This window comes from Malaya genurostris, chromosome 2 (assembly GCF_030247185.1).
Source record: "Malaya genurostris strain Urasoe2022 chromosome 2, Malgen_1.1, whole genome shotgun sequence".
NCBI lineage: Eukaryota > Metazoa > Arthropoda > Insecta > Diptera > Culicidae > Malaya > Malaya genurostris.
In genome coordinates, this window is record NC_080571.1 from 9,644,905 (window position 1) to 9,660,144 (window position 15,240).

A 15,240-nucleotide genomic window follows, 5' to 3' on the forward strand; every position below is an offset into this window, starting at 1 on the left:
CATTGTCATCCTTCCAAAGTAAGCCTATTTCATAGCTTCCTTCTTTATATTTTATTGTGTCATTCATGATGGAGCTAGCTCTACTAGTTTCCTTTGACACTAATGTCTTCTTCGGCACCATCACTCCGAATGCTTCTGTGCTAAAGTATTCTTCCATCTTTCTGTTAATAGATTCTACTGTGATAATTTCTTTATTCATCATAACATGATTGTTACGATTTGGTTTACCCAGTACCCGTCCTGATAAAATCCAACCAAGCTTGCTCTTTTGTGCAACTGGCTCATTGAATTTACCGGTTTTAATTTCATCTGAAACTATTAGGTATGAATGTGGCAAACCTAATAGTAACGTCGGAGTAGCATTATTGTAAGCCTGCAAATCAATATCACTGATGTAAGGATATCTTTGTTTTAGTTCCTGAACCTTGAGCGACTGTGAAGGAAGACTTAATTCCGATACACTCCTGATATGTTTGAGGATGTATGGTTTCTTATCTTTCCCTGATATTTTCACAGATATTTCTACACTTCCCATTTCTTGTTGTAATTCCCCGTTTGTCCACGAAAGGGTTAATGGGTTATTTCTCCCTTTAATTTTTAATTTTGTCCTTATATCGTCCCGAATTAGGCTTACCGATGATCCAGGATCAATAAAGGCGAAAGTGTGAACCTTATTATTCTTGTTTTCTAAAGTAACTGGAATAATTTGGTATAAAATTGAATCTTTTGCCTTCGTATGAAGATTAACTCGGTCCATATTCATGGCGTCATTATTCAAGTTCTTGTGTAGTAATGAATGATGTCTTTTTTGACATTCATTCGTGCCACATTTTTTGAACAATTTACATTCACTTGCTTTATGATTGTTATACGTACAACAAGCGTAACATAATCCGTGTTTGTTCACCAAGGTGTATCTCTGATGAATGTCCATCCCCTTAAATTTGGAACAATCAACTGTTCTATGTTTGTCTTTACATACAAAACATAGAACAGCTCTTTTAACCCGCGAAATTTCGCTATTATTTGTTTTCTTTTCATGAACGAGTATTCGTTCATTACGTATTGGCTTCTCACTTTTTTCAGAGAGTAGCATTGTCGCCAATCTTTCATGGGGTTTCAACCAATCGTTGAAATCTTTTAAATTAGGGATGAAAATATTATCATCACTTAAATCTTTTATATCAGCAATGTATTTCAACCATTGTTGATGTAGATTACTTGGCAACTTGGCCACTAAATCACGAATCAATCTTGGATCGTTCAAATATTCTTCGTGTTTTATTACAATCATATTATTAACCAATCGGTCAATAGACGTTATAAAGTCTATGACAGTTTGAGGTAATTCAAACTTCGGATTCCTTTGAGTAAGGACATCACTTAGTAGATTGGAATAGATAATTTCTGGACTTCCGAATCGCAGATTTAATTTTTTCATTATCAGCTCTGCATTGCCTTTATCAATGAGCAAGGTACTCACTAATTTTAAGGCGTCTCCTTTCAAATATTTTTGGAGACGATTCAAATTTTCTAATTGAGAGAAACCACCTTCTTTTGTAGTTTCTTCGAATGTGGCTTTAAAACGAGGCCATACCTTGTATGAGCCATCGAAATACGGCAGCTCCATCAAGGATTGCCTTTTGAGAATACTCAGGACATTATTCTCTTGTGGTTCAATTTTGATTTCTTTAATTGAATCCACCAAATTTTTCATTGAATCCCTTTGGATTCTCAACATTTCTTCAAACCCTGAATGGGGAGAAGAGTCTCTTTTTTTTAAGCTAAGAATTTCTGATTCGATGGTTTTGCATTTAATACATAACCATCGTTCAGATTTTCCCGGTCTTCTAAGTAGTTTAGCACATGACAAATGAAACCAACGGTCACATTCGTCACATGCCACTAAATCTTCTTTATTGTCGGGTTCATTGCACAATCTGCAATGCCCGTTCTTATTGACTACAAATGGATGCGTCATTTTAGTAGAGCAGTTACCTTACGAAGGTTAATCTCTACTTTTTCAATATTATTACAAAAAGGAAAAACTGATATTTTTTTTTTCTTCTAGCTTTCGAATTGAGATTCGAACGAAACCTGGCTTCCTAGCTTAGATACTTTAATGTAAACACATACAATGTAAACACTATTTAATTTATCACCCGTCGTTTTTGTCGGTCGAATATCTCCAGCCGTTTGCCGGTTGAATTCTCCAGCCGTATCTCGGTTGAATATCCTTCACCAGCCGTTTGCCGGTTGAATTTTATTCACTACCCGCTGCCGATCCTATTTTTCGCAGGCCGTTTGCTGGTTGAATTCACCAGCCGTTTGCCGGTTGAATATCCTTCACCAGCCGTTTGCCGGTTGAATATCCTTCACCAGCTGTTTGCGGGTTGAATTTTCTTCACTATCCGCTGCCGACCCTATTTTTCGCCAGCCGTTTGCTGGTTGAATTCACCAGCCGTTTGCCGGTTGAATATCCTTCACCAGCTGTTTGCTGGTTGAATTTCACTCTTGCAACTACGAACTTTCGCGTAAAGAGCACATCAAACACTTGTCACCGCATTGGAAGTATACTTTCCAGGATTGCCGAATCACGTCAGAATTTTCACTCTTGCAACTACGAACTTTCGCGTAAAGAGCACATCAAACACTTGTCACCGCGTTGGAAGTAAATTTATATACTTTCCAGGATTGCCGAATTACGTCGGATTTTTCACTCTTGCAACTACGAACTTTCGCGTAAAGAGCACATCAAACACTTGTCACCGCGTTGGAAGTAAATTTATATACTTTCCAGGATTGCCGAATTACGTCGGATTTTTCACTCTTGCAACAGCAAACTTTCGCGTAAAGAGCACATCAAACACTTGTCACCGCATTGGAAGTAAATTTATATACTTTCCAGGATTGCCGAATTACGTCGGAATTTTCACTCTTGCAACTACGAACTTTCGGCGTAAAGAGCACATTAAAACATTCGTCACCGCATTGAAAGTAAATTTATATACTTTCCAGGATTGCCGAATCACGTCGGAATTTTCACTCTTGCAACTACGAACTTTCGCGTAAAGAGCACATCAAAACTTGTCACCGCATTGGAAGTATACTTTCCAGGATTGCCGAATCACGTCGGAATTTTCACTCTTGCAACTACGAACTTTCGCGTAAAGAGCACATCAAAACTTGTCACCGCATTGGAAGTATACTTTCCAGGATTGCCGAATCACGTCGGGGTCACCATTTAAATTTTCCAACTACTGAAAATTTCTTCCTACACGAAGTAGGGATTTTTTTTTTAATTTTTTTTTAACTCTCGTTTTCCCTTGTGGAAAACGAGCTCCTTCCAAACGAAGGGATTTCTTTCTTCTCGTCAAAAAGAAACACGAGTTGTTTCCTAACTAAAAACAGACTACTTTATTATTTCCATCTTACATCTATATGTACACTTTTCTTATTCTATTACTACACTTCAAACCTCAAAAGGGACAGACAAATATGCTAATTTTACCTGCTGATTTACCTTTATCTTTGCGCGTCTCAATAGACCAATTGATATGGGTTTTCCCATTCAGAGGAGATGCAAAAGAAATAATATATTTATTTCCTGTCTATACTGTGCGCCGATTTTGTCTAGACGCTACATCCTAACAAAACATTATACAAATTTTATAACTCAGCCTATTATTCTAGGATCGGCCTGATTTTACGATTCTTTATGGCCGTCTCGTCAGAAGAAATCTTCCATAAATATTAAAATTAATTCGAGCGTCCGCGACACATACCGTGGCGAGGAATATTGGTGGCAACCAAATGGATTTTATCACACGCCGGTAGCTCAGTAATCGCCGATAAGAAAAAACGTCCCGGATCGTCCCGAATCGACCGTCCCGGCATAGTGCGAATAGACTTTAAGTTTCCCGGTAACGTTTGGAAAAAGGAGAGGAGAGAAGAGAAATTAAATCGACTTCAAAGCACACAGACGCGAAGAGAATTGAGGAGCCACGTGGTCGATTCAAAATCTATACACGACCCACTGTGCTCAAACCGTAAACCGTTCTCTAAGTGGCGATGGAAAAAGCTACAAAAACTTCAACAAAAGACTTCTACATGAAACCTATTAATTTATCCTTCTTATTTTCAAGATTAGATCCGCTTATTAGATGAAATTATCTGTATCTTGCGATACAAAACTGATCACCAGTCTTGGTCCTTTAGTGGAATTTGACCATTTTGTTTCAACAGATTTCAAACCTGATTCTTAGTGTGCACAACCTATGTGTGGCTAGGCCTACGATCCTATTGAAACTACAAAACTTCCAAAGTAGGGGTTCGAATGTACGACTACTGGTTTGTAAGATTGGTTGGATAACAAATAAGTAACGCAAAATAACGAACGATCATACGAACAATAACTCAAATTAAGTAAAAGAAATCACTTATTCCTTGGTATTTTTTTTGTTTGATTATAGAGGTTTTAACCTTAAGGTCATTCACCTCTTCGGGCCCGAAAAACTTTCTGACCCTATGTGCGGGGTTGGGAATCGAACCCAGGCGGGCTGCGTGAAAGGCATCGACTTACCCATCACGCTATATCCGTCCCCAAATGGTATTTTTATTTTGCAACATTTTTTTTATTTTAATGGACTCAAACAACAATTGGTTGAGGAATCGTTGAGCTCGTTTATCTACTCAACGATTGTGCCATTTTGTTTCTGTTTCCTACTCCGTAAGTTACGAAGTAGACCTCTGGTTTGGCCGACAGGTAGGTAATAACACCTATAAACGGTCAATAATTATATGAATCGATATTTTTTTTTCTAAACAAACTTACCTGTTTCTAATCCTCGTTGTTCAGAATAAGCAGACATAGCTGAAAAAGAAACCAAAATTATTACCAGACTCAATAAACGAATCATCGTTAAAGCCTATGAACACGTCTAAACTAGACAGCTATGCATCGAGAACTAAATAAGAATATTGTTGAATTTGCAAGGCTAATACATTTGGTCCCAGAACCGGATTTTTTTAAAGCTTATGTTTCGTTTTCGAAAATCGTCATCTACAGTTCTTTTTTAAGCTCTTTTAAGCTATAGCTATGGTATTTTACGCTCTATTTACAAATGTATTAATGTTGATTGGACGAAAATTGAAAATATAGCATGTTTCAATGTTTTTTTTTTTTTTTTTTTCATAAATACGTTTATTTCATAGGCAATATACATAAGTTTTTCTTCGCCGTGGCATCCACAATACATAGTAGTTTAAACCTAATACATTTCGAATATCATATTAGTATGTTGGTACTCATTAGTTAATCTAAACACTGTTTTTATCAAGCGAGTTGCTATTTTAATTACATTAAATAAAATACATTTATTTTGTACATGATCTTATAACTATTTCAGGATTGTTTGTATCAGTTCACCACTTATATTCAATATCCTATAGTTGGCTATTGGTTGAACTCATGGAAGAGAAAACAGTTTAACATAAAATAAAATTTAAATTGGAACTCCAATGGATTTAATGAAATGATAAAGAAGTTTCATGTATGGAAGGTCACGACAAGCAAGAATGTCGCGAACTGGGACATTGGATAGTCTACCTTGGGTACGCAAGGAATTTATTAGTTGAGATCTGACATCACGAAACTCCACGCATGTCCAAACAAATGTTTCAATGTTTGTCAATTAACACAGATCCTTTTTTGAGACATTTGCAACTTAACATATGAACAGCATTTATAACCGTACCTGCAGAGCTAATAAAAGTCATTTTCATTGACTCAAAATAGACGAACATGACGAGAAATTACTGTCACTCTCAGCTTCGCTTGCAAACTATGAGAACGAAATCCATGTCCAGTCAATGACATAAGCGGGAGAGTGGTTTCAAAATTTCTTTCAATGCCCTTTCAGTCATTTGAAGTTTTCAGTGAAAATCCCATAGTATGCAGTGTCGATATTCAACCGAAGTGACAATTTTAAGCTCTGCGTACCTGTATTCGAAATATAGCAAAGCTGTCTTTCTGTTTCAACAGATTCTCCGAGTAACAGACCGGTGATACTTTTGGAGCTAAACGGACCATCAAATTCCTATATCACTTGAAAGATCCTACTAATATAGAAACAAAATTAAATATTCGATATTAGTTTCAGAAATATCCTTTTTATTCATACCTCCAGCGTTTCAAATTAATTTCGAATTTCAATGCTGGTCAACATATCATTTTTTAAAATCAAAAATGGTTACACGAAATAAAAAAAAACTTTTTTAATACAGCTAGTAGTGTAATTATGCCTTTCTCATATTGCTTATATTTTCATAAATAACATTAGACGATTCTTCCAAAAAAATTAATTTGAATCTTGAATTATAACCAGAAAGTTTATTTAGGTATAAACTAACATAACCTTTTAATTTGTAAAAAAATTGCAAAAATAAGAAAAAAATTCCCGTTTTTTCAGCTTTGCTTTAAGTGTCGGTTTGAAATTTTCTGTACATTTAACTCTCTAGTTCCGGAGCCGCGAGTCGGATTCGAATGAAATTAAATAACAACTTATGGGATCACACACTCTTTCAGTTCAGCCTGAGCTTGTGAAAATCGGTACAGCCATCTCTGAGAAAATCTATCGAGTTCCATTTTGTAGTTTTTGATCACTATTTCCGGTACCTCCGGAATGATTCTTGAGAAGATGATGGAAACATACGTCGGACTTAAAGCTGAAGCTAGAGGTATCGGACTGGCTAAAAATGCGTCGAAAACAAAATATATGAGAAGATGAGGCTCTAAAGAAGAAACACTGCATCTTCCACCACGAATACTGAAAGACGGTGACGATATCGAGGTTGTTGTCGAGGTCGTGTAATTGGGCTCACTGGTGACCAGTGATGGCATTTCACTAAAGTGATACACAATCGAGTAAGTTTAATTCAACACTGGGGAGGCCTCTAAACGAACATCGCCCAAAAAGGAAAGCGCACTTCTTCTCAGTGTCGAATAGACATAATTTGAGTGTGTGCTTGTGGTTAAAGAAGCTGGTGCGAGTGAAACACATTCTCTTCGCATGAATCGCTCTCACGCGCTCTTGCCTAAATACACCCAATTGATCACAGGTGCGTGCTAGTGAGCGAACACTTCTGTGATTTAATTTTTAAATTTAAAGAAGGTAGCGATGGTCTTGCTATGACAAACTTTTTCGCAGCAAGGAAAAACTAAATTTTAACGATAAATTGCGTTTTTGCCGAATATGCGTCCCCCATGCTTCTCTTAAGCGAACCGTACATCAGAGTCCTCACCGGTGTGCACACTTTGGTGAAAATACTTCATCCACCTCTCATTGATGTTGTCAACAGAGTTACCATATTCACAGATTTTTCTGTAAAACCACAGATATTTTTGCCTATTTTGCCACACAGATTCTGTGTCACAGAACACAGATTTTTTCAAAATTCACAGATTTCTACAGATTTTTAGAACATTTCATAAAAATGACAGATTTTCAATATGTTTTTCACAGATTTTCACAGATTATGATCGAAAATATGCAACACAGATGGTACACAGATTTTTCAAGTTGAAACACAGATTTTAAAATGGCAACTCTGGTTGTCAGTGCGAGGGGAGAAAATATACTTGCTCTTCGTCACACAGAGGAGATGAACATATCTGCTGGTGACCGCCGATAATGATACCAGCAGAGAAATTCGGAGGCGTATTTTGGCAGGAAATTGTGTACACTTTGGACTCAGAAAAACCCTTTGATCGAGTATAGTACGCCACCTTACGAAACTGACTATCTACAAAACACTCATTAAATCGATTGTTCTCTATGGTCACGAAACCGGCTCTTAGTGTTTTCGAAAGAAATGTGCTGCGGCGGAGTGCAGATGGAAGACAGAACGCGGAGACGGTGTATTAACCACGAATTGCAACAGCTGCTAGGAGAACCATCCATAGTACAGTTAGTTAAAATTCGACCGTTACGATGGGCTGGGCATGTCATTAGGATGCCGAACGGCAACCCAGTGAAAATGGTTCGTAAATTAGATCCGGTATGTACAAGAAAAAGAGCAGCACAGCGAGCAAGGTGGATCGATCAAGCCGATTTTTCTTTTTTTCATCATCGTTCTAAATGGCGACCATAAGTCCTGTCATTTGAGTCCAAGTTTGTGAAAATCGGTTTTGCTATTCCTGAGAAAATCGAACTGTTTGAACAACAGTTCAATAATATATTTTGTTGTGTAAAAAACTTCGCATTTCGTAAGAAATCTGTAAATTCATGGACAGATCTGCAAAACTGGCTTCCCTGGTCAAGATAACATTTGCTTTGGCACCATATCCTTGTCATCGGGTTGCATATTTCTCAATAATCGTTCCAGAACGATTGCAGCGTGTTTTCGAAACCGCTTCAACTCTCTCGTGAATGAGCTCTCTCGCTCATTACCGGTTACTTTATAGTGAGAATGAGACGACATGGATTGGAACGTCGGCGGCTTCCGAATTTCTCACGATTCATGTTGTCTGTTGCGTTGCAAGCCGACACAAGAAACGTTTCCTTATCACTGCCATAGGTTGTCATTATTATACTGCTACTTTGGTTTTTTCCTTCATTTGCCATTTTGACATCTGATCGCTTAGTACTGAAACAAAATAATTGCTATCGAGTTCGTGTGCAAAACATAATTTCATAATTTGACGTAGAACAGCAGTGTGTGTATGTAAACATTAATATTGCAATCTATGACATCACAGTGACGAAGCATTTTTATATCCATTTCTGTCCAGTTCTGCTGATACAGCAACGGTGACGTAAGGTTCCAAGGTAGATAAACACTGAGTTCGCCGAAACTTGGAGTAGTACAACGCCAACAGCAGTCGCTGCTACTTGTGCTCCGTAAGTAACTAATGAAGATTTTCATGTTTTATCGTGTGTCATATCAGCATTTTCTGTGGTATACATAAAACGAACTACTAGGTGAAACTGGATACGTTAGTTTGTGATCAGATTAAAACAGATATCCGATAATGTGAGAAGTGCTATTACAAATATTTATTTCTCGCGACATTCTAGTGCCTAAGAATCATTCGAATTAGTGTCATTTACGAAATGCATGCTTATTGTTTTTAGTAGAATCTGGTCCGGTATGATGATAAATTGAACACATACTTATAAATTTCAGTAATATAAGCAGCGCAAGAGTTGTTACAGTAAACAAACGTATCGTGGCGTTATGACCTTGATACTGAATCATTTCGTGTGGTGCTTCGAAGCTACCAGAACAAATCCATATTGAATACTTAAAAAGTAATAGTCATCGTTATTATAGAGAAAGTGTTACAGGATGTAGAAAGAAATTTGTCAACTGATAACACGCGATCTCTGACATGTATTACGTAATACATGGGTATATTAGCGTTCATGAGATAGTAATCAAAATGTGACTTCATTCATCGATGGCTATCGGTGATAGTGATTGATATACACACAACATTACAAACATTGTCACAATTTTGAGGTTTATCGTTGGAATTTTGTGTCGTATCAGTTCAAATGATCGTTTATATCTAAACAATTTTTAATGAACAGATTGATGGAATTTGACATTGTCATCCAATTTGGGCTCAAATTAAAAGTAATTTTGAAATTTATCAATTGTGTTTAGGAAATATTGTATCGTGTGACTGAATGAACTATACAACTTATCAGAGAAACAATCGTTCTCTTTTTTGTTATATATACCTTTCAAGAACCTAGCAAGATAACACTTCAGAGACAGTCGGCTCATTATCTTTTAAACTAATATGTATTCCTGTTAATAGCTTGATTTTTTTATAGTTTTAGCTCAAGCTACTACAGCAATCTACTACTCACGCTATCAAGGTTTCAACAACACGAGAGTGATTGACGATGGGACTGCTGAGCGAAGGAAGTCCATTGAGCTGGGAGGAGACGAAAGCCCTGTCACAGCATGTACGAGAGCATGGAATCGAACAGTTTATCAACCTGTATGCACGACTCAAAGATCGCCAGGATGATTGTCTGAAGTGGGGTGACGAGGTAGAATATGTTATTGTGCGATTTGATGATGAAAATCGTGAGACGAAAGTGTCTCTAAGGGCGCGTGAAATGCTTGCTGTACTTAACGAGAAAGAAGCTGCCGATCCGAAAGGTGAGAAAATAATCTGTTGTAAATTGTTTTAACAACATTTTAACTTATGTGCTTTTGGGCAGGTGTGAAATCGCTTTGGAGGCCGGAGTACGGTGCCTACATGATAGAAGGTACTCCTGGTAAACCGTACGGAGGTCTATTGGCTCATTTCAATGTCGTAGAAGCAAATATGCGTTATCGTCGCACGGAAGTTACGGAAATGCTGCCACCAGGAGAACATGTTATGTCAATCACCAACTATCCAAGGCTAGGCTGTCCCAATTTTACTTATCCTATAGCAAAGCCTACGCCTGATGACGAAAGCTGCGCTGCACGATCTCTTTTTTTCCCCGATGAGGCTATTTTTCCGGGTCATCCCCGTTTCAAGACACTGACTCGGAATATTCGTCAACGACGAGGTGAAAAGGTTTCCATCAATTTACCAATTTTTCGAGATAAAAACACCGTTGTTCCCGTCGATGGTAGTTTACCAGATAAACCGGACTATGTGCACATGGATGCAATGGGTTTTGGAATGGGGTGTTGTTGCTTACAGGTAACATTCCAGGCTTGCAACATTACTGAAGCACGTACCTTGTACGATCAATTGACTCCGATGTGTCCCATCATGCTTGCTCTAACGGCGGCTAGTCCAGCTTATCGAGGCTATCTAACCGATGTGGACTGTCGTTGGAATGTTATTTCTGCATCCGTCGACTGTCGAACCAAGGAGGAACGTGGCGAGCTCCCGTTGAAGAACGACCGATTCCGAATAAATAAATCGCGGTATGATTCCATTGACTCTTATCTGTCACCGGCGGGTGAAAAGTAAGTTATCGATTTTGGTGTTGTACTGTGTTTTTAAACATAATAGGGATTTGTTTTTTAGATACAACGATGTTCCTTTAGTGCTAGATGAAGCGTTATACAAACGGCTGCGTGATGGTGACATTGATCATCTCTTGGCTCAGCACATTGCTCATCTATTTATTCGGGACTCGGTTTCATTGTTTAGCGAAAAGGTTCACCAAAATGACGAAGAAGATACCGATCACTTTGAGAACATTCAATCGACAAACTGGCAGACAATGAGATTTAAGCCGCCTCCTCCGAACTCACCAATCGGTTGGCGCGTTGAGTTCCGTCCGTGCGAGGCACAGTTGACCGATTTCGAGAATGCTGCCATTGTTTGCTTTGTCGTATTGTTGACTAGAGTGATTCTATCCTATAAACTAGATTTTCTGATTCCCATCAGCAAAGTGGACGAAAACATGCAAAATTCCCAAAAACGTGGGGCTTTGCTGACGAAAAAGTTTTGGTTCAGAAAGAACATTTCCGGATTCCCGACGACTGCAGCAGCTACGAACGACGAAATGAGTACGAACAACGAAATGAACAATCATAGCGCTGATGAAACCCCAAATGGAAGTAGCAACACGGACGATGAATATGAGTTGATGACGATTGATCAGATTATCAATGGAAAAGGGTGTTTCCCCGGGCTGGTGCCTCTGATCAACAGCTACCTCGGTTCTATGGATGTTGATGCCGACACTCATTGTACCATTCAGCAGTACCTGAAATTGATTCAGAAGCGAGCCTCAGGAGAGCTACTGACGACAGCTTCCTGGATTAGAAAACAGATTACGGAACACGAAGAGTACAAGTGAGTATCATCGCAGGTTTGTTGATGTTGGATCGTTATGTTAATTTTTTTATTCTGAATGCTTTCAGACACGATTCAGTAGTGAGTGAACACATCTGCTATGACTTACTGACCAAAGCTAAGAACATTCAGGATGGAGTTCTGCCATGTCCGGAATTACTCGGCACTAATATCAGTTCCAAAACGGCAGACCACATTCCGCCAGCCATTGCGAAGCATCTGACCAAACGATGCTAAAACACCAAACCGGTTTCAATCGGTACGGACGGATTGCACGTTATGCATTTAGAAATGTTGTTCTGCAAGGAATCTATTTGGCTAGCATAAAACCGCATGATGCAACGGCCCTCCGATCAGTGGCAGTTGTTCCATTGTTTTTTATGTACTTTTTACAACGATACTATATATATTTGTAGAAGTTTTGATCAGCTTTTTTTCACAACTTCAACGCCGGGAAGATCAAATCGTGTTATATATATTTTAAAAGATTTTTTCAACTGTGTATAATTTATTCTTATTTTTTCCAATAGAATCAAACCGATGATTTCACGCAGTATACTCTTTTGCGGGCCAGAATAACTGTAGTATTCCAGAGTTATATAAGAATAAAAGATTCGAAAAATAAACCATTGCAATTTTAACTACAATTTGAAGCTTGCGACCTTGTAGGCACGTATGTTGCTACTTCGTTACTGATTAGGACCAATTGAGTTTTCAAAACGTTTTTTTCTAAAGCAACACATGCTTCACATTGCGCCAATTGCATTTTTTCCTACATACTGATTAATCCGTTCCAGTGCAGATCTACTTGGAACCGAAAGGAATGTTGGTTCGATACATATTGCTACTAGAAATTTACATACGTCCTAGTTTAACATACTGTCAAGAATATCATCAGATCTTCAAGAAAGTATGCAATGCTCAGTTGCTCTATAGACATCACGCGCGTCTTCAATAATTCAACTTAGAGATAACAAAAGAAAAACACAATCCTTATGGATTGTAAAGTTAAAAAAAAGAATTCGAAAAATGGATGCAATGTTAAGTCTATTAATAAATCTATAAATAATTTTTGTTCTGTTTTCTGAAAAATGGCGTAAACAACATTACTTTTTTATTACGAAAATGTCGAATTATGTGACGATTAGTGTTTTTGCGGTGAATTTTTCTTCGCTATTTCAATATGAAGAAAACAGCTATCGAAAGTTATCGTACTTTAGTGGAAGTGTATGGTCAGCCTATTCTAGCTGAGCCGGAAGTGGTTTGAACGGTTGAAAAATGGCAAATTCGATTTGAAAGACGAAGAAACGAACGAAGACGAAGCGCCACTAATGTTTGAAGATGAAGAATTGGAAGAACTGCTCGCTCAACACCCGACGTTCGAAGAATTCTCAAAATCACTCGGAAATACTCAGTCTGCCATTCGCCAACATTCCGAAGCAATGGGAATGATCTGTCTATCTTTCGTGGATGCCGTATGAATTGAAGCAAAGGGTCGTTGAACACCGTTTCCGCACTACTCTAATGGCACTAAACAAAAGGTTTATTGCATCTCACTGTTACTGGCGATGAAAAGTGGGTCGTTCACGATAATCCAAAACGTCAAACGAATCCCGGCCATGCATCATCATCGACGGCCGTTCCGAATATTCATGACCTGAAGATTTTGATATGTAGGTATATGGTGGAACCAGCTGGGTGTGGTCTGTTATGAGCTGCTTCAACCGAGTGAAAAAATCACGGGAGAGGTCTACCGATAACATTTCATGCGTTTGAGTTGGGCATTGTAAGAAAAGCAACCACAGCCGGTAAAACATGGTTAGAAACACACAAATGGGAAATCCTACCCCACCCGCTGTATAGTCCACGCATTACTCCTTCAGATTACGATTTGTTCCGATCGATGCAGCATGACCTGATTGATAAGCATTTCTCCAATTATGATGAATTCAAAAAATGGATCGTTTCACGACTTGCACCAAATCGATCAAAGTTTAAAAAACTTGCCTAATTCACCTAGTGGTGTGATAACGCTTCTCTTTTGGCATTTCACCAGTGTCATTAAAATATTTATTAGATTTTATCCCAGGTCATTAGTATAGTGAGCTTGTCGAATAACCTATTAGTAGTCTTAGAGTTTTTCGAAATCTGTGTGAAATTTGAGCGCATTAAAAAATGCTAGGATTTATAGATTACCTCGCGTTTAGGATTACGTCTGCCGAACTGGAAACGTTCGTTACAACCTATCCAAACGTGATCACAAAGTAGCTTTTAAAAAAGCCTAAGTTTATCGGAATTGATTAAGTCACCACATGAAAATTTAGCCCATGAAAAACGTGCGATTATTCGGTTACGTAACTTATAGTATTATATCTCCGGAACCAGAAGTTATAACCGTTTAATATTTCAATTTGATCAATAGAACTTCTGAACGAGTCTAGGATTGTTCAGCTATGTCGAGGAAATTAATCTGCAAAAACAATGAGTTTTGACGATTCCGTCACTTATATCATTATATTCCCGGAATCAGAAATCTTTGAATTTGATCAACGAACGAATAGTAGCGAGCCTTAGTTTAATGAAATCGGTTAAATAATTTCCGACAAAATGGAGCGGTGAAATAGTGAGTTTTGTCGTTTACGTCATTTATACCGTTATATCTTCGGAACCAGAAGTTATAGCCATTTGTTCTTTCGGTTCGGCCATCTCCGAGAAAATTGGGCGTTAGAAACACAACTCGTTTTGTCGCAACTGAAATGCTTTTTCCACACTTTCGAATATCTATAATCTGACGTACTAGTTGATTAATTGTGTGAAGTTTGCAAACTTTCAATGCTTCACTTGCAGAATTGTCAGGGTACAAATATTAGGCGGGAACCACGAGACCAAAAAACTAAATGGTTGTGTAGGGTATAAGACAGGTTACAACGACATTGAAAACTCAATGCTCAAATTCATTCATAAAGTTTCATTCATTCATTTGAAAGAATATCAGCAAACCGCCGTCTTCACAGAAAAAAATATGAATTTTACATGTGACATAAATCTACAAACGATATAACTACTTGATTTTTGAAATGACACAATATTCCACGCGCACAGAATCTTACACGCTCCGAGAGTAATTTGCACTCGGCTACCAATTACCGCTGTATCAATTATTCAGCAAGCAGATATGTGCTTCTGTGGTTAAGTCTATTAAACGATGTGCTTTGTGTTTCTCAGTTAAAAACTCCGCTGTTGCTATTGATCTTTTGTTTTTTATTTCATTCGAGGTCAAGTTAGGTAGTTTTCAAATCACCCATTTTACATGTTATTGAATATAAATTTGTGTGAAATACGACGCTCCATTTATGTGCTTCTTATAAGATGTAAAATCACAAGATTTTTTCGAACTGTGTTGGATTTCAATAATTCTA

General features: G+C 37.9%; 1 protein-coding gene and 1 long non-coding RNA gene across 5 annotated transcripts; one reads left to right on the plus strand and one right to left on the minus strand.

Annotated features, from left to right (window-relative positions):
- The first annotated feature begins 8,563 nt into the window (after window positions 1-8,563).
- Window positions 8,564-12,462, plus strand: LOC131429934 (glutamate--cysteine ligase). 4 transcript variants are annotated; one of them, XM_058594466.1, is made up of 6 exons: window positions 8,564-8,720; window positions 8,792-8,900; window positions 9,843-10,176; window positions 10,239-10,983; window positions 11,045-11,821; window positions 11,890-12,462. In XM_058594466.1, the coding sequence occupies exons 3-6, from the start codon at window positions 9,915-9,917 to the stop codon at window positions 12,056-12,058; spliced, it is 1,953 nt and encodes a 650-aa protein (XP_058450449.1). In that variant the 5' UTR covers window positions 8,564-8,720; window positions 8,792-8,900; window positions 9,843-9,914; the 3' UTR covers window positions 12,059-12,462. The 4 variants fall into 4 exon arrangements, with proteins under 4 accessions (XP_058450449.1, XP_058450451.1, XP_058450452.1 ...); XM_058594468.1 differs by lacking the exons at window positions 8,564-8,720; window positions 8,792-8,900 and adding an exon at window positions 9,020-9,148; XM_058594469.1 differs by lacking the exons at window positions 8,564-8,720; window positions 8,792-8,900 and adding an exon at window positions 9,217-9,311.
- Window positions 12,463-14,807: 2,345 nt separating this feature from the next.
- Window positions 14,808-15,039, minus strand: LOC131428374 (uncharacterized). Its single transcript, XR_009229366.1, has 2 exons — window positions 14,932-15,039; window positions 14,808-14,867 (listed from the first exon to the last, which is right to left on the minus strand). It is a non-coding gene; the product is annotated as an uncharacterized LOC131428374 (long non-coding RNA).
- Window positions 15,040-15,240: the final 201 nt, after the last annotated feature.

Excerpts from the sequence above, each read along its gene's own strand:
- LOC131429934 (XM_058594466.1), top strand. The coding sequence starts at position 9,915 with ATGGGACTGCTGAGCGAAGGAAGTCCATTGAGCTGGGAGGAGACGAAA. Across the intron at positions 10,984-11,044 it reads CTGTCACCGGCGGGTGAAAA|ATACAACGATGTTCCTTTAG; the intron begins GTAAGTTATCGA and ends TTTGTTTTTTAG. Across the intron at positions 11,822-11,889 it reads ACGGAACACGAAGAGTACAA|ACACGATTCAGTAGTGAGTG; the intron begins GTGAGTATCATC and ends GAATGCTTTCAG.